The following is a 21,282-nucleotide window of genomic DNA, read 5'->3' on the forward strand; positions in this document are numbered from 1 at the left end:
CTATCATGACCAACATGTGATTTTCCTTGATTTTGTTATCATCTCATCTGGCTTCTTATCATTTTCTTTTAGAGCAATTGCACAATCATCCTTCTCAAGGGCTACTCACATCTTCTATTCCATAATTCAAATTTGAGATTGTTGAATCTTGGCACCTCACCTCAATTGGTTGAACAAGATGTCATTATTACTTAATTATAAACCATAGAACACTAGTCTTGCATTTTTTACATTTTCTACCTAGACTTGATATTTGATCAAATACACGACTAATAGGTTTAATTTTAGAACACTCAAGAAAGGAACAATAAAAAAAAAAAAATAGAGAACATCAAACAGAACACACTAGGTTTATGTGGTTCAACCATTTACATGTGCTAGTATGCTTATCTCCAGCAGGTGCAACACTGAAGTATTTACTTCATTACAACAAGAAATAATAACAATATCAGGAATTTCTCGCTATCACTATATCTAAGAATTGAGCACAACCTTTTAATGAAACATTTGTAAATGACCCAATTTATCACCGATTTATAGTTAGGAATCCAAAATTTCAAAGGATTATGAATTTCAAAATAAATGTGAATTTATAAAAGAAATATATGTTAGGTTTATTTTGAATAAACTTGAATTAAACTAATCAATCCTAAACTATATGATTTACGTATATATTATAAAATACTAAATTAAATATCTTAGAGTTTAAGGAATATATAAATTGTCATGCAATTTAAATCTGTGAAGTTATCAAGATTATCTCTTAACGTGATTTGTCCTTCCATTAAATGATAGTTTTCAATGAGATAAGTTATATTGCAGTTGTACTACATCAAGTTTTGGAATGGGGTATAGAGTAGATTAATTGATTCCCCCATCAAGAGTCAAATAAACCTCAAGACTTACACCTATATTGTCTATTCGGATCATAACCTTTAAGTGTATTAGACTTATTTTTCTCTTCTGTGGACTGATATTGGACTATTTAATTAACCGGTTTTATTAAACCAAAAACATAATTAATATTGGTCTACATTAGAAAATTTCTAACAATAAATCTAATATAAATTTATCTTGAATCTAGTTGAAAAAAATCCTAAAAAATAACTATTCATATTCTATTAGGAGTTAATATCCTATTAGAAAAAAGGCTGCTAATCTAACATTGATAACTTCCCCATCTAAAATCACACTAATTAAAGTAACTAAATACGAAATAGGCAAATGAAATTATATTTTGAAGCCTTGATTCAGAACTCAGAAGGATAGTTGAGATCCTGTACAAATATGTTATAATGAGTACAAACAGCATTAAGCATATTTGCTTTACATATTTCCTTTTTGCTAATTTGTGTGTAGCTTTTTGCATGCCACCCGTTCTATCTACGCATAAAGTAAAAGAAGAAGGATTTAAATTTTATTTTTCAAAGACCGAAGTCTGAACTAATTTTTAACACGTAAAATTTGATAATAGTTTTCTCAATGTTGCTGAAAAGGTTTTCTTTTTAAAGGCTATATTTCAAAAGGGAGCAACATTGGCAACTTAAATTCAAAGCGTGTTAAGGCTTGTTTATGTCATTTGAAACAATACACTGACTAAGCACACAACACTTTAGCCACAATTTTTTTAATAATATGATAATTAATAAAAAGAAAGGCACCTGCATATGTAGTTGATATATGATCAAAGAACAGATTAATGTATGGTTTTTATAATAATTGGATAGTTTTAAATTAATAAAAAAATATATAATTAAGTTAATTGTATTAAGACTAGTGAATTTATACGGATAAATTAATATTTAAAAATTGATAACAACGACAATTATAATGTTGAAGTCAAAGTTTTTAAAATCGGATTAGATATCATTTGATAAAAGAAGTACTCTAGTTTAACTAGTGGTCGAATCGGTTGACCAATAGTTAAACTAATTAATTGTTCAAAAATAATATTTAAATTTTTTATATAATTTATCATTAATTATATAATTTGACTTATTTAATATTAAAATAAGTTTAATTATATATATATATATATATATATATTCAAATATAATAAATAAGCTCTTAAATTTAAGATTTCATAATAAATTTATAAGAAAAATTAATTTTTTATGTTGACCAAGTAAAACTCAGTTATATACTCAATCAAACTGAATAACTCAAATGGTTTAATTTAGTTTAATTATAAAAACAATTTTTAGGTAAATTAAAACTCGTTTGGTTAATGATTGAAGACTTAACTAATCGAATTAGATGATTCAATCCTATTTTCAAAGCCACGGTGGAAGCAATCATAACAGAAACATTGATTATATCATAACAATGATGATGGTTGCCACATAACCTTAAAACTCGGTACTTGTTTTGGTCGACAAAATTAACCAAATTTATAGACACTCAAAGCCTAACTTATCTTATAAAGGTATAAAATTCGGTGCATGATTCATGCAATTTCATTCAAGCCATCCCATCACACTCGATGACACTCTCGAAGGAACAAAACTAAGAGTGAAGTATTTGGTATTTTAAAACCCACTCTGGGGAAGGACGATTCTTCCATGAAACATCATTAATTCAAAAGTTAAAAGAGGGGTTGGTGCATATTATGGGGATGTGTCGTCGTCTATTGTTTAAAGTGACCTCCTTTTTGAAACTCTCCCAACATTAGCTTTGTCTATTGCTTCCAAAGCGGTGGGGAAATCCCTAATATCGCGCACAGTGTCATTTGGCCACCCCCACAACCCCAATACTTGCCCAAATTAAAAGTATTGCTTCATGTGATCATTTTGTATTTTGTATGCATGTATTTCCGTACAATCCAAAAAGTAGTGTTTCTTGGTTCATCACAATGTGAAACAGATGATTTCATGTTGAAAATTTATATAAATAAAATATATAATTTAAAAATTAATTATGATATTAGTGCCGACAGTTTGAAAGTTAGATCAATATCATTTTTATTTCATAACCTTTCTGTGGATGGGGCTCTCGTTTTTATATTATTCAAGTATCTCGAATAAATTTAGGGTTTCTATAAGATTTTGCAATCAATATTTAACAAATCAAGATTTTGCAATGGTGTATGTATTGTTGTATGCACAAAATTTGTGCTGAGATTTATTATTGTAGAACACTAAAAAGAGTCTCACATCTAATAAAAATAATATAAATAAGTGGTATATAAATGTGGTAAATTAAACTTTAATATAAACTAATTGATTTTGTGTAATATGAGTTTTGATCTTCACTGTTATAATATCATAGCCCAAAAACCAAATGAACCAAATGGGTGGGCTTAACAGTCTAAAATGATCTTGGACCTAACAGCGTAACTTAATTCTGGTACTAGTCAGACGGCAACTCTAACAACTTAAAATAATTTTGGGCTTAACTTAATCCTGTTACAAACAGTGGGTTTGACAGCTTTAGGCCTAATAACCTAACTTCTTCGTAGTACAAGTAGTGAGCTAGCCACCTCTAATCTTCTGGGCCGATATCAGGCTTATCTACTCAATGGGCTTGTATTGACTTTGGGCGCTGAAAATTCCATGTCCATTGGGCTCAAAAGTTGATTGAGTTTCCAATCTCATGCTAATGATGACCAACGAACCCATCTTAACATATTTGGGGCTAGATTCTCTTAGGGTCCAATACATACATACATGCATACATTGAATCCCTTTTTCTTTACCATTTTATTTAAGAAATCTAGGGGTATTTCCTCTTCCAGTAAATTGATTCGAATTATTCTTATAGAACTTTTGCTTCCCTTTATAAAAATTTGAGTTTTCATCTTCATGTTTTTCCTAAGAAATTTAGCATATTTTCGGGTAAGCATCACAAACTTATTATCTCCAAAATTTCAAAATCTACATTTGCAGTAATGCATGGCTCTATTGAGTGTTTGAGTGCAAGACATGTACCTGGCTTCTTTTTCTTCCTTCTCTTCAAGGTAAGCTCATATGTTTGAAGAGAACCGATTAACTCGTCTAGATCCATTTCTTCAACATTTCTACAATTTTCAAGTAAGACTACGTTGGGAAGAAACCTTTCAGGGAAGGATCCCAACACCTCTTAGGGTATAAGATTCATTAGAAATATTACACATATCTTTGCATGAAAATCAGAAATAGTTTCAAAGTCAAGCATTGTTAAATTTCAATACCTGCTATGAGTACTTTGCATCTTTAGCAATCTCACAATTTGTCGTTACTTTCATTTGATTTATTGAAACTACAATAAATATTGCATGAATACCTTTAGAGTTCCAATTTGACATTTCTAGTTTAACATTATTCCACAGTTCCACCTATTTTAATCTGATTATTCCATCCACTTCAATTTCAGGTGGTGATCATCCATTTACGATATAAATCCAAACTTTCTCATTAATTGATTTTGATAAAGCTCTCATTATTGTTTTCTATTATGGATAATTAATTAGTCTCATCGAACATGGATGACTTAATGGTAAATCCACCTTCACGAAACATATCCATTCTAAGGAATTACAAAATTAGCAAAAAAAAAACATATATAAAATTTGTTAAACCAACTAGTGAGTAGATATTCTAAATATAGAGAATTCAGAACTTACTCTAATACTTGTTGAGAATGATATAGGTTGCTTATTGTCACAATTTGTGAAAACAATTTGCATATGTAATAAACTCGATTACATATTCAATAACCGTGGAGGAAAAAATATAAAGGGCAATAAATATAAAGGGAACAAAAAAATTTTACATGTTTCAACTATAACTATAACTTATATCCATGAGACCAGGTTAAAAAATCTCAAGTCTATTGTAATGAAATTAATCAAGACGATTGGATTTTTCAGCAACAAAGTAATAAATTAAGCATAAACTGAAAAAAAAAAAAATTGACTAACAAGAAAGTTACAAATATTTGAAGAAAAACACAAGCATTCCACTCATTTACCACTAAGTCTCTAGTATAGGTGAAGATATTCAAGCTTCACTTGAACATCCGATCAAACTCCTTTCGGTTTGAGAAAGATAAAAATCCTTTCAACCTTTAGACATCATTCAACTTCATAATCAATAGTAGGCTGTTTTCTATAAAAAAAAATTGATACAAAACCAGTAAAAAAAAGTTGAATAGATGGAACCCAAAAAATATTATATGCTTGGGAATAAAGAATAATATTCGGGTTGATTCAAAGCGTAGGAGAAGGGTAATTTATATAATGAACACAAGACCATTGCTTTGTATCAATTGTCAAATTAGATTATAATATATATATTCACTTGTACTAAAAATGCATTACATTTCTAATGTAGTAGAAAACCAATTTTTGACAGGTGTCACTCAAATATTTATATAAACATTTGAGCATACGTTCTTGGTTTGTCAATCACGAATTTACAACAATAATGAGACAGTTCTTTAAACAATAAAAACATTTTTGCTAACTTTCAAGATAAGAATAAAGAAACCATTATTGTGTTAGTGAGTGTCACTGTCACTAAATAAACAAATCAGTGTGATTAATTAATTTAATCTGAAAATGCAAAAAGTCTGAAAAGAAGGTCGAGCTAGCTCTGGCTTTTGTCGCGGCATGCATGACCAGAAGGCCATGCCCAAGGTTTCATTTGGTGTTTAATACAGTCAAGGCATCCACAGAATGTGGCCTTCAAAAGTAACTTAAAAATTTTTGAAATTTTGGTTGCATGCATAGAGGCTCTTTCTATGTTGGTGCTTCTTGAAGGAGGATGCTTCCTCCTTGCCTTAACAAAATTAATCACCTAATTGTAAGCTTTATTGGCATTTACAATATAATATTACTGTGTTAATTAATTACCAAACTGGCATTGGGATTGTTAACGTATATTCGCCATTGATTTGCTATCATGCCTCTCCAAAGCTTATCATAAAATTAAAATATACAGATTCTCAAAGTATATACAAACATCCACAACTTTGAGATGAACTGTGGAACTTGGACTTTTTACTGACGAATAATAAGTTAATTTATTCATTGATTTTAAATCTTGAACGTAATCGGTTAGAATTTACTTTTAATTTTGAAGTAGCTTTTGCATTTGAGGGCCAAACATCTAACGTACCCTGATTGAATTGCAATTCTTTATCGTTTAGCAATATATATTTTTATAAATTAAATAAACTGCCTGGATAATAATTTTCCCCTAAATTTCCGGTATCTAACTGTTATATTTCACCCAGCAAATTAAATTAAGAAAATGAATGAAATACCAGAGTGAGTATAGTTTATATGTGGAATGACTTACCAGATTGACCATAGTTTATATATGTTTCGGAAAAATAACTGAAATTAAAAGAAAAAATTAGTCCAAATAATACCATTTGACATAATTAATTCATTATCGATATCAAACCCTAAACTCTACCTTAATTTCATTTATTCCTTTGCAGCGACCATCTCTTTGGCCTAGATGAAAGTTTTAAAATAGGTCCATATATATGTATGTTGCACACTGATATTCTGATAACATATTGTCTTAGTGAAAAAAGAAAAAAAAGTTATACAAAATTTGATAGTATTTTCTTGCTGCACTGAAAGTAGAGATTTTGATGCTCATAATTTAGGGTTTTTTTTATTTGACATTATACCAAGAGCTTTTAGCGTGTGGTATGGAGTTCCTTATTGTGTGATTGTATTTAACAGTTGGCTTGTGTTAAAGATTAAAATTACACATCTAATAAAAACAATATAAATGAGTGATATATAAATATAATAAATTGAACTTTAACATAAATCAATTGTTTTTGTGTAATATAAGTTATACTAAAAGCTTTTAGCGTGTGGTTTGAAGCTTATATTGACAACCAAAGTCTAATAGTGTATAATGGTTATACTTGAAGGGGAGGGTATTAGAGATAAGAATAATATAAGTGTTGTAAATTGGACTTTAACATAAGCCAATTAATTTTGTATAATATAAGTTTTGATCTCTACACTTATAGATATAATATATTCCTATAAGATGTGACTACTTACAAAATACTTAATTTTTTTTCTTTATGTATGCCGTCTCCATGTAATGAAGGCATCTAGGCAAGTTCAATGTTCAGAAACCCATATCAGATTGGTTATGGGAATGAAAAGAGAACACAGATGAATTGCATGGAAAAAAATGTACTCAAGGGTTAGGGTGGTGGGTGGCAAAGCAATTGTTTATTGAAAATGGTATGGTTGTATATATTTTATTGCCATCTGCTTTCGTTGAAGTTTGTATGGTTGCTGTTTGTTGAGAATGTTTGGAGCATTAACCAGAATTTTTCAGTCATTTGTATTTGTCTGCAACCTTAAAAGCAATTTTCCAAGATACTCTCACCAACAAATGTGAACGTAATCCATCACTACGTATTTAAATAATATTTTTAAACATTATGTATACATTTGTCCACATTACCATTTGCTATGTGGTATCTCAGTTACAATATATATTAATTTTATTTTCTTCTACAATTTGGTATCGGGTCTACTTGAATTATTAATAACTAATAATTAAATGCAATTTATGGTGGATTTGAAAATTCAAAGCAACTTTTGGTACTGCTAAAGCAGTCTGAAATAATTGAAAATCTTATTTATGTATATCGAAATAAATGTAAAGAAAGACAACTTAAAGATTAAGGGAACTGCTTCATGCAAAAAGTACTCTTATCGTAGCCCAAAATTTTTTTCATAAGAGAAATACTATATATCAACTACAAAAATAGTTTTAAAAGTAAATTCTCGTAACATACCCTTAATTGATTTCATCTTTCTTGTCCAAGGCTATGATAAGCTAAATGAAATTATTATAGATGAAAATTTTGCGAAGGTATTTATATTATATCTCATTGACAGTTAACATACAAGTATCGACTAAACCAATTGCACATCATGTAAGTACAATTGTAATTTATATGGAAATAGGCCAAATAAATAAAACAAATTCCCCCCATTTAAATTTCAAAGAAATCTTATTCCCATCGTTATCAACTTCTATTAATGAATTCTATTTAATTTTCCTGCAAATGATTTTTTTATTTATTATGATTACGAAACTATCATTAGCACTTAATATAAATATTAAATCAATAAAAGTATCTATACTCATTTTGAGTATACAAATGTGTATATACTTGTATGTATCATTACATGATTGAATGATTTTGAATTAAAAATAAAATAACACTTAATCACATGATGACATATGTAAGTATGTACATAATTGTGTATCCAAAATGAGTACATATAATATTATTCATATCAAATTATCAATATATTTTTACCAGTTTAAATATTTATTATTTAGATTCCTAAAAAATATCAAAACTCTAACCATCTTTAAAAATATTATGTTTTGATTAGTTCTTATGGAATGTACTTGTAATTTTTTAAACCATTAAGAAACATATTAAAAAATTTAATATTTCAAACACACTCCAAACTTCTTTTGAATTTTAAAAATCCTGTAAAAATTTCCATTAATGCCCATAATATTTTAAAAACTTTTTTTAGGGCCTCTCCCTTCCCAGCCCACCCCACTTTTGAAAAGGGAAAATTAAAAAAATATATAAGAGAAAAAGAAAATAAAAAAGAATGAGGAAAAAAAATGGAAAGAATGGGAGGAAAAAATGAAAATACAAAAATTTTCACTTAAATGAATTAACTAACAAAAGTGAATGACAGATAAAAAATTAAATTTTTTTTTTTTTTTGTAATTTAATAGGTGAAAATTTGTCATTTTAACAAAGCTTGGGTGGGAAATGGGTGGGAAATAGTTTTTCGCCCATGGAAATGCTATAATAGAAATCAAGGAAAGTCAAGGTATGAAAATTATTAATTTGTACCTACTACATGTGGTATCTTAATTCATTGGAGAAGAAATCTAAATTTCAAATGCCAATTTTTAGTTTATTTTTTCAAGGCCATACCTAGGAGAGGAATTTCTTTTTGGGGTTGGCTTTCAATCTTTTTGAAAGGCTAGATTGACTCTAAACATACATGTCCAGAGAGATAAATCTATTTTAAATTGGGAAAATCCATTTTGATTTTATATACCACAACACTATTTCTTCGCCATTATTTTATATTGATTTTTTTTTAATGAGTGGATAAACCACAAAAGCCTGAGGAGAAAGTTAAATGCTCGCAAATAAACAATCTTGATGTCTCTAACAAGGAAGGAAATTTAATGACATCATGATTGAGAAGCCATGTTCTCATATGATCAAGAGTGATGAAACTCAAATCAAATTTTGTTGTATTTGGTAGACAAAACCATGGGGACACATAAAGGGTCCATCAAGGTGTTGAATGAGTCAAAAAATAATCATGCTGAAGAGGTGAAGAGGGGTGATGATACAATATCATGTGGTTGATATCAGCCAAAACGTTAAAAAGAGAGAGGTTGTTTTGTGATGGTGGTGGCTGATGTCTAGTAACACAAGGTGGCCGACGTGATTGAAGGTTGATGTCAAATGAGAGTATTCACACTTAACCTAACTTCTAAATTACCTATAATTAGAGTTAGATTGGAATCGAATCAAACTAAACTCATTTAAATTCAAACTTGATTCCACTATAATGAAACCAAGCTCAAACTTGAATTCGAGCTCAACTTATTTAAGAGAAATCGAGCTTAAAACAATACCGTTTTTATAAGTATTAGTCAAAATGATATCATTTTAGTTGATTTGTATCAAATTTTTCATACTCGCCAGCTTGACGAATCGAACACCCCAAAAACTCGAGTTTGAGTTTGAACTCGAATATATTGAACTCTTAAATTTGAGCTCGCTCGAGCTAAGCTTGTTTCAAGCTCGTTCGAATAGAACTCAAGCTCGAATATACTTAACAACCTTACCCATAATATTTATAGATATAGGGCATAATGTTTTCTTTAACTTGTATTTTCTCCTAACTCTTTATAAATGTAATTTGATTGCATTGCAAGTGCAAAATGACAAACTAAACTATAAATTAATACAAAATATGGAGTAAATATATAGAATACCATTCTTTCCTCAAGTTATATCATTCATTTACCATCAAGTAAATTAACGAGTAGGTATCAATCTTTGTCAAACATGCATAACAGTTGTCGAAGAGCCGAAACTTGTGCAGTTTTTAGAGAGGCCGTATGAAGTCAATAATAGTTCCGATATAGGCACTCTTTCCATCTTCTTTTCAAATTTTTTTACCTCAATTCATTAATTAATAAAGACGGTGATTGACCATGAAAAAGTTGTTCCTGGATTTTGATAATGCTTGCGACTTGGTTGTTTTGTTGAGCTTAGTGCTTTCCTCTTTTGACTTACCAGTCTAGACAGAAAATCTGCTGCATATAATTGAAATGCTTTACATTAAAATATTTGTTTTGCATAGAGTTGGCGTATTCCTTAGCTCAAGGGTTTTCTGGGTCTAATTCAACTGGATTATACGAATTCCATTGCAATTACGAATACACTTGCCACCAGGTTTGATCAACTTGAGATTTTGCTTCAAGAAAGGAGGCCATTAATATTATTAAGAGAGCGACTCAAGTTGTGCAAGAGAAATTAATGTACATAGATTTGACTTTCCTTTGAATATCGATTCTAAAATGAGATTTGATGTAAACCAGCTAGATTCATGCATGGAAAAATAATCTTGGTTTTCCAGCAAATATTTAATTAATTTTTTATGTTGCCAAATATATGCAAATATATATATAACCAACAACAAATTAAGTTGATGAAAAATTTTAATTAAACTCGTAAAGGGCATTTTGTTTGAAGAATATTTTGTTATCAAAATTATAATATTATCTTGAAAATAAATTACTTTAAAAATTACTGGGTATAAATTATTACTTTGATAAAATTTGATAAAAATATAAAGATATAAATAATTATTGTGTTTAATTAGAAGTAATAAAATAATATTAATATATTATTTTACTTAAATACCCTTAGGTATAATTATTTTAAAATATTTTTTATGTTATTTTTTATATTACTTGAAAATGAGAGTATTTTTACCCTAAAAAAATTAATAAATAAAAATATAGTTATAATAAAATGAAAATTACATTAATAATATTTTAATACCTAAAATAGATGTGGTAATTAGATTATCCCTTATATTGCCTACCACATCATCACTATTATTAATAAAATTTTATCAAAATTTTTTATTATTTATAAATTAAACAAAGTAATATAAGTAATAAAGTAATCTTTAATTTCTTTCAATAAAAATAGATTAATAGGTTATACTAGTGAACATGGTCGAATTTAATTTGAATCAAACTCGAATTCATTACAAATTCAAAAAAATAAGTTAATTTTGAATCGATTTGAGTTAAATTGAATTTAAATATTTGAATAAGCTTGAATTTAACTCTTTATATTATAACAAAGTCAATCTTTGATTTGAATTAGGCTTATTTGATTCAAATTTAAGTTTGAATTCCAACAATTAGAATGGAATCCAATCCTAGCGATAGCATTTGCTAAAAGAATAACAATTAATACAATCAATAGTTAGGGATGGCAAGGGGGAGAGGATCTCAATCCTCATTCCTGTCTCTGTAAGAGATATCAATCTCTATTCTTAGCTTGTTCCCGTTACAGAGATAACAAGAATTCTTCATCCCCGTCCCCTCCCTATGAAGAAAAATCATTTCCTCTTATTTACGGGAAAAAATCCCTCTTATATACTCTCTAAACACAACATAAATATATTAAATAATAAAATTAAGTAAAATTAAAACCAACCTACTATTTCAAATGTCACAAATATTATGCATTAACTACTTTAATATGCATAACAAAAACTTAAATAAATTTAAAAAACATAAATAATTTAAAACTATAAAAATATATTAGTATTTTAAGTAAATCTATTAATATAAAGGAATGAGGACAAGGGTGGGGTAGGGCAGGGACGTGACAGGGCGAGGAGGGGACACATGTATCTCCGTCTCCGATTATGATGATTTTATCATTCCCGTTTTCATCATTTTCCTTATTTCTATTGAAGGATCTTCTCTGTATTAGGGTTGAGAAAGGTCAGGACACCTAAATTTAGCTCGAAATTATTATCTCTATCAATAATATATAAATATTATAAGATAGTAAAGTCAATTAAATTTGTCATTTGTTACAAATTCAAATCAAATTGTTAAGTTAATTTACATTTATCACTTTCTTGATTTAAAGAATTAATCAATTTCAATACTACAAGGTTTTTGAAAATAAATTATTATTATATTTAATAAAATCGATATATATAAATAATTATTCTGTTGGTTTGGTAATAATATATTTTATTTAAATGTTCTTAAAATATTAAAGGGGTTATAAATTAGTTTTGGGTTTGATTAAACTAATTATACACTTTCAAAAGATATTCACTGTGATGCTTGTTATTTTAATTAAAAGTAATAGTATTTTTATCCCAAAAATTTAGTACATTAGTATAAAATATAACAAAATTAAGATTATTTGATAATAAATTATAATAACTAATAAGGTTACTCTTGATATAATTCACTATCTCATTTTAATGATAAAACATTACTAGAATCTTTTAGTACGTGACAAACCAATTAGATGATATATCAGTAATTTAAAATACATTATTGAGATAATTAAATATTCAATAAAACTATACTTACCTATTTTAAAAACATAAATAGATACATATTTGATATTTGACATCATGTGATTAGGTGATTTTAAATAAAAAATAAAGTAACATTTAATCACGTGACAATACGTATAAATAGGTGTCTATTTGTATATTCAAAATGGATATACATCATATTAATTTTAAATATTACCCTCATACTAGATGTCTATTTAATAATTAAATGAAATTCTCTATACCCTAAGATTAGAATCATGTATGTGTTCCATAAACTTCTGAAATTATTCTTTATAAGAGGAATTGAACAAGGAGAACACACTTCCGTAATTGCTTGAGAAAAAAGTACTCAGAACTCTTCATATTTAATTGGAATTATATGAGATAGAGTGATATGCATGTGATTTCACGATTTGTATTGTTATTGCAGACATGAAGATAAAAATAAACAAATGCAGCCACTTTGTGATGCCCTTGTAGCTAGGGCCAAGCAAATTGTAGCCAAAACGTCAAACCACCTTTCCGATATTACTATTGCCTTATCATGGTCTTTAGAGAAGGCTGCCATGAATAAAGGAGGGAACATAAGATGTGCTTTTTGCATAGTAATTAGGAACTCAAACATCAGCCAAAAAAAGCTATTCACTGAAATCTTTTATTTTAATTAAAGTCCTAATATGAAGATTAACATCCAATCAGTATCAAACAGAAGAACTTAAATCCAAGATTGGAAAAGAGATAGTTAACTTAAAACAGGTATCAAACTATGAGGAAGAAATTAACAAAATGAAATTGGAAATAAATTAACAACAAATCTCTTAATAATTTCAATAGGTTTTCTGATATTCCGCCTCCAATTTTTCCTACAGAGAAACAGATTTACAACACCCACCCAGACACACCGTGTTATTATTGTTGGCAGAAGTACCTCGACTCTTCAAAGGTAGAATCTTGTGGCAAATTTTGTTGACAAATTTCACAGTCTGAAACCATTGTCGAATACACAAAAGAGTTCATATCTTCCCAACTCGTGCTTTCCACAGAACTAGTCCCGGTACTACTATTCACCACATCCATGTCATAGAAGCTCTCCAATCCATGCAATTGTTGCTGGTTGTAGGCCATTTGATGATGATCACTTAGCTCTAATGGGCAGTTCTGATACCCTTGATACATATTTGGAGCAGCTCCAGAGCAATTAATGTACTGAGTGTTTGGCAATTGAGTGGCAGTAGGGCTATTCACGGATGTTGGCGAAGCGAGCTCAAAGAGTTGATCTTGGGAGAAAGACACGTGATCACAAAGATATGCAACACTATTTGTTGCTATGGTTGTTGTGTTTGATTGCTGATGATCGTCAGAAAATCTTCCTCCTAGCTTGACCAGCAAGTTCCTGAGGGTTGCTTGGTCCTTGAAATGAGGATCTAATTGCTGTGGATTCACCAGTGGCGCCATCACTACCGGTGACTCAGTTGCCCAATATGGGGTCTGATTCATAAACCCAGAAATCATCAAACCCTCGTTTTCTGTCCTCATCTCTTGCTTGACACCGCTAGCTCGCCGGGCTTGTTGCTCCTTGCGTTGCTTGCCTAAGAGCTTCTTCTTTAGCCTCGTGTTCCAGTAGTTCTTTATATCATTATCTGTCCTTCCAGGTAGCTGATTGGCAATTATAGACCACCTACATATCCATGAGGAATTGTTATAATTAAACTTTCTAATTCACCATTTAAGGCCACATATTACCAGTAAAGAAAGCCAATTAATTAATTACCTGCTCCCTATACTTAAATAGAGCCCACAAATAATATTATCTTCCTCCTCCGAGAACCCTCCATGCTTGATGTTAGGTCGGAGATAATTCAACCACCGGAGCCGACAGCTCTTGCCACATCTTTTGAGTCCTAAACGTGCAAATAGATAAAGTGAGTATTGAATAATTAGAAAATTAAAGAAGATTTATGGTGTTTGTTCTGATTAGGTTAATTAATTACCTATCTTCTGTGGCAAAGCAATCCAGTTGCCGCCGGTGCCGTGCTCTTCAATATAGGCTTTGAGTTTGGCATCTTCCTCAGGTGACCATGGACCTTTCTTCACGTTAGCTTTATCACAACAAGGAGCTCTCCCCATGTTTAAATTTTGTCTGAGTATTGTGTCGTTCGAAATAAAACTAGCTTGCTTCTCTATCTTTTCTGATAATAATGATAATGATAATGTTATTATATATAAGCTGAGAGAGGAAGAGAGAGACTATAATCGCTGGAGAAGGAGAGACAAGGAGAGTACAGGGTTTTCAAAAAGTAAATTTAGAAAAAGAGCACTTTATGCATTTAATATTGAAGAAATTATAAATGCCAGGAAAGAAGACCAAGTTTCATCTAATTGTCCTTCTTTACTTAAGAATCTATAACGCAAATTTGCTTTAATTTCCATGGCCGTCTACCTTGACTCCCTCGCCCTCGTTAATTTTGATTAATGACTGATACAAAGTACATCATCACGATCATCATCATCTTCCACTACACACGGCACCAGAAGATACCTAACCCTATACTCACTGTTTTGGTGGAATAATTTATATGTATTATACACTGTTACTCAATTAAGAAATATTTAACTTGAGCAGATGAAATTAAATATGATAATTTCAGTTTGAATTTAAAATCTTTAACCATAACGGAGAGGAGATTCTTCTGTAGAAACGAAGAATGGGACGAAGATGAAAAATATTCTCATAATTGAGGATGCAGATACATGTATCTTGTCCTCGCCTCACCTTGTCCTTGTCTCGCCCCCATCTCTATTCCTATCTCTATATCCGCATCTTTATATTAATATCTTTATTTAAAATACTAATATATCTTTATAGTTTTAAATTATTTATATTTTCAAATTTATTTATATTTTTATTATACATATTAAAGTAATTAATATATTATATTTGTGTCATTTGAAATAATAAATTAGTTTTAATTTTAATTAATTTTGTTATTTAACATATTTACCTTGTGTTTAATTTTTAGGTCAGTGGGACTACCAATTAGACAAATTTATTCAAGCTATTTTGTCTTTTCTTTCTATTTATACTAATGGAAAAAAGATGGCTGATATGATAGTTAGGGTGATTTTTCATATCTCACTAAAAAATTAAAGGAAGTTTCCATCCAAATGAACCGATAAATTTTTGGTTCAATACTTTTCATATTCATTTTATAATGTAATAAATTATAGTAATTGGAAGCTACAGAAATCTGCTTAATTGTTTTTTTTTATAGTAATTTTTTATAGGCCAAAAGACTTATTCCCATTAAGATTTAGTATATTCTCAAACTTTCATCAGTAAAATTTTAAAAAATCAAATATTTACTTTTTTAAAATTCTTAATTAGTATTAAAGGTAAAATCGTTATTTAATAAAAAAAATTTTAAAAACTAAAATTTAATCATATTTTCTCTCTTAATTTAAAAATCCAATAGTTTTTCCCTACTTAAAGGTTGAAAACTGATCATTTCCCCCTTAAAATTTGTTCTCCTCTCCTGCGACCATCTCTTTTCTTGCCATCAGCCAACTAAAGAGAGGGAAGAGAGAGAGACTGGCTTAGGGAGAAGAAGAGATCTGGGAAAGCCAGCGGACAACCAGAAAAGAGATGGTTGTTGGAGAGGAGAAAAAAATCCTAAGGGAAAAATGACTATTTTTCAAACTTTAGTGGAGAAAATTGTTAGATTTGTAAATTAAGGGGGGAAATATGATAAATTTTAGTTTTTCAAATATTTTTTGTTAAATGACGATTTTATTTTTAACTCTAACTAAAAATTTTAACAGAATAATGAATGTTTGAGTTTTTGAAAATTCGTAAGTAGGAGTTTGAGAATTCACTAAATCTTGGGTGGGATTCATGGGAATAAGTCTTTAGGCCTTTTCTTTTTTCAATTGCTATTTAAGGACAAACTTCTAATGTTACTTTCGTCAATGCATAATGTCATAGATTTAATCTCATTTTTCTTTATGATACATTATATCTTTTTTATATTATTTGTCTATTTCTTTTTCATATACGAAGTTACAGAATTTTATGTAACAAATAGTTGACTTCTGTCAGTCTTATTTTATGGTTAATTATTGTCGAGGAAATCTTGTATACCAACTAAAATTTCCAAAAGAATCAAACTGTTTGGTATTTCTTCTGTTTTCTCATTGCAGTCTCTCAAGTTCTTAGAAGTTGAGCATTTTTTATGTCACTGAGAATATTTACATAAGATTTACTAAATAATATTTCAATAAAAATATGTGTATAAGCTTTGGACTACATAAATAACTATACAGATTATGTATATTATAAATTTAGATTATAAAAATATAGGGTCAAAAGATTTATTTCCACCCAAGGTTTAGTGTATTTTAAAATTTTCATTGGTAAAATTTTAAAAACCTAAATACTCATTTTTTTGTTAAAATTCTCATTATGATTAAAGGTAAAAATGTTATTTAGTTAAAATATTATAAAAAAACTAAAATTTTATTACATTTTCCTCCTCAGTTTAAAAATCTAGCAATTTCTTTCACCAAAAATTTAAAAAATGATTATTTTCTCTCTAAGTTTTTTTTTCCTTTCTCCATCAACCACCTCGGTTCCAACTAATAATTGGCCTTCAGTACATATTTCTAACTCGCTAATCTTCCGACATTAGCCTTTATTTTTGTCAAACGAAGACAAATCATCTTCATCTTCATTTTCGTCAATCCTAAATCAGCATAAAAAGACGAAGACAAAGGGTTTTGAGTTGTCTCATGACGAAGATCTAGCCTAAAGAGACGAAGACCTCTTCTTTGGACAAAGAGACCTTGGTTGGAAATACACTAAACCTTGGATAGGAATAGGTTTTATTGGCCTAAAAACATATATGTTACCATTGTAAAACGTTTTTGATGATGCTAAAAATGCTTTGAATAACAATTACAATAATCTAATTGATGATTAAATGGTTTATAGATCACAATCACCATATTTTTTTCTTTCAAAATTCATCTAGAAGGCAAGATAATGTCAATTTACTACTCTCATATAGAATTTAATAATAAAGGTTTATCTGTATTCTGTTATGGTTGGTGACCAAAAAAGCTAAAGGCGAAGAAATCTACACAGAGACTCCACTTCGGAAGAAAAAAATTGTCAATGGATTGGATTCATCCCGAATATTAAAATAGTACTGGAAGAAACTTTTCAAATCATGGCAACAATAATAGATTGCTTTTGGTATTTCAATATATAATTGATCATTTGGGGCCAAATAATTAAACTATAATCAAAACCCACAAGAGAGATCAATAAATAGTATTCATACTAATTTAAAGGAAAAAGAGAAAGAAAAAAGAAGAAACAAAGCCAACTGTCATGTCAAATGCATTACAATTAGGACCTTACACTTGCCTGCCTTTTAGGCTTCTTATTATAATGCAATCAATATTTAATGAAACTATTCACATTTACAATGGTTATTAATTTGCATATTAATGGTTAAATGATTTTTAATTAAAAATAAAATAATATTAAAATATATAATAACACGTTATTATAAATATAAAAATTGATACTCATTACTACTCTACATAGTATTACTTGATTAAGATTTTTCTAAGAAAAGGTGAATGTACACATATATTTAGATTTATGATAATAATTGTTTAACATTAAAAATAATAATAAAACTATATATATTTATTTTGAATGTATAAATAGATATATATTTTATTTATATCATTAAATGATTGAATGATTTTATTATTTTATGACAATATATATATCATTTGTGGGGCACGTAAAACATTACTAAAAAAATATGTATATATTAAAGCTGACTTTTCCAAGAATCAAATTCATGGGAGAGTGAAAGTCAAAAGATGGGAATTAAAAAATGAATATAGAATTTTCACTGTGTTTGGATTTGGCAGTTGAATTTTCACTGTGGTTAATTAAAGAACAAATATATTAACTTTGTCAATACGATAGAGGAGAAATTGTCCAAATGGTAGGGCAGCTTTCTTTCTCTTGCCTTTGAAATTTCCTGCAGTGTGTGTGTAAGATTGGACCTGGAAATTACTTTAATACTTTGAAGCAGTCTTTTTTAGAAACTAATCTGGAGTATCCTTTCTTCTCAAGTTACTTTCATATTGATGCTTTATCGAGGTCTTTATGTAGACATGCATGCACGTGCTCCAATGACATTTAGATAGGTAAAGTAGGAGTGTAGAATGAACCATTAACAGCTGTCTATTGATTGATTAATTTTATTTACTTTATTTTATGGATTATGAGTTATGACATCTATAAAAATACTAATTAGATGTTAATGATTTTGATAATCCGCCTCCCCCTTTTTTTCAAATTTCTTTTGTTAATTCGATGACTTGTTCGATGGAATCACTTTATGTGAAGCATTATTTTTAGGATCCCCTAAATAGTCCAATGGTTTACCTAGAACAATACGTTATGGCTAATTTTTTTACTTGTCTATGTGATATCCCAACACTATCTTTTTAAGAGTCAGTTTTACATATGTTTATATTATGATTTAAGGTTATCGGTTTTATCTTAATTTTGAATTAGCAAAGAAACGGTTTTAACTCGTAAGAATAGTCTAGTCTCCTTTTAATATGTCCTTTGGTTACATTGCACATGCCCATGGTTGAAGTCTTCAATAAACAACAATACACCTATGAAACTAACAATCACACACACCCATACTTTAGCACGCCCATCATGTGTTTGCCCAAGTATTGTCACTCTCACCAACCTTTAGCAGGGGAAAAATATCTTCATTCAAACTTAATGCATAGATAGTTCCAAAATTAACTTACTGCGCCAAAAGAAATCGAGTTGAATAAGTCTAAAGAAGACTGCAGCAGAAACGAAGTCAGTTTGAAAAATTCAAAACATCCCTATCACTTTTAAATCTCATGGACTAAAACAATATGAGAGGCTTTTGAAATGCTAAGAAAAAGCATGCAAGCTAGCTAAGTTAAATACTCAAAATTCTGAGGCAATCGACTTAATTTCAAAAGTTACTACGACTTTGATGAACCATGGAATTGGTCACTTCCGTTTCCATCTTTTACTCGTGTATTTAGTAGATAAAAAAAACCATGTGTAAATGCCAAGTGTCAATGTAATTTTATGATTATTTTTCCTATTATAGCAACTAAATACAATCATATCCAAGATATAAGTTTGAGTTTATAACTTGATCCCTACACATATTCAACATTATTATTGAAACCGCCCATCGAGGATAATCAAATCCAACACCACACTCTGTAGCCCAGCATCTAAATAAATTAGCTATGTATTAACTCTCTATTAGTTTCAGACAAACACTACAGTGCCAACGTCACCACTCGTGACACACGATTACAACTGGGACATTGCACAATTGCCACTAACAGACGTGATAATGATTCTGATACTAAATAATATGAATCTTAAGAGAATTACACTTTAAAAACTAACTATTAAGATTGAAGAGTTCAAAACTATATAAATCTCACACTAAAAGCTTATATTTTTCAATGTGAGATCCAAATCTCATATTTTATACTTGAGATTCTAATACTATGTATATATATTTTTTAATAAATAATTAAGTCAATAAATAATATGTCATCATATGATTAAGTGATTTTGGATTAAAGATAAATTAACATATAATCACATAATAATATATCATTTTTATATTAGATTGTGTATTCAAAAGTGTGTATAAATCACATTGTTAATACAAATAAGATAATATAGATAAGATTTGGGTCAGCAATACGTAATGTAACATCACAAAGCTAAACAAATGGGTACACTTTGACCTCATTTTAAGGACTCGAGAATTGTGGGAAGGAAGGAAAAAACTCCATAAAATTGACTGTTGCAAACGCTTTTAAGAAAGAAATGAACAGAACTTTCTAAAGCGATTGTTTGGTAGTTCTCCAATCAAATATCAGACGGATTCAGCCACCGGTGCACAAATATTTTGTTTTATTTGCTGTGTTGAAAAGCTTCAGAAAAGAAGGGGCAAAGGTCAACAAAACATATATAGATAAGACAAAAAAAGGCAGGTAGTCAGAAAATAAATTTATATATATATGCATTTGAAGTTTGTGTGGTAATGGCTGTAACACAATTAAGACTTAATTGAATGAAGATTGTGGTATGTTTATTAGACCGTTCCCACACGGCTAACACTTTTGTATTTGCCAGATTCTTGATGGCATTGTTTTGAATTAAATATGTTGTGGAATGTGAATGTCATTTTCCATGAGCTTTAGTCTTTTTTTTTTTTTTTGGCTAAGCAGTTTCAGTCTTAGTTACGCCTCTTTTCATGGTATAATTTTAGTATAAAGTAGGAACAAACTTCATTTCCTTCTGCAGCTTTTATTAATTTCAATGTCAATACTAAAAGGTTTCATCTTATTATACAAATCACACAAATCTACTTCTGATTATCTTTATCAAATCCAAAGTAGAGATAACAACAAGATAAGACCTAAATATCTTAATCCTCGTCGACATCCTTACAAGAAAAATTTTTTCCATCGCTACCTTGTTTCCAATACAAGAATGATAGAAAATCTTTGTCCCCTTTCCACGATAAAAATTAATCTCC

General features: G+C 29.2%; 1 protein-coding gene across 1 annotated transcript; it reads right to left on the bottom strand.

The window, feature by feature from the left end:
• Nucleotides 1–13,376: 13,376 nt before the first annotated feature.
• Nucleotides 13,377–14,891, bottom strand: LOC123199763 (transcription factor RAX3-like). Its single transcript, XM_044614815.1, has 3 exons — nucleotides 14,626–14,891; nucleotides 14,406–14,535; nucleotides 13,377–14,312 (listed from the first exon to the last, which is right to left on the bottom strand). The coding sequence occupies exons 1-3, from the start codon at nucleotides 14,759–14,761 to the stop codon at nucleotides 13,544–13,546; spliced, it is 1,035 nt and encodes a 344-aa protein (XP_044470750.1). The 5' UTR covers nucleotides 14,762–14,891; the 3' UTR covers nucleotides 13,377–13,543.
• Nucleotides 14,892–21,282: the final 6,391 nt, after the last annotated feature.

Source organism: Mangifera indica, chromosome 16, assembly GCF_011075055.1.
Source record: "Mangifera indica cultivar Alphonso chromosome 16, CATAS_Mindica_2.1, whole genome shotgun sequence".
NCBI classification, from domain to species: domain Eukaryota; kingdom Viridiplantae; phylum Streptophyta; class Magnoliopsida; order Sapindales; family Anacardiaceae; genus Mangifera; species Mangifera indica.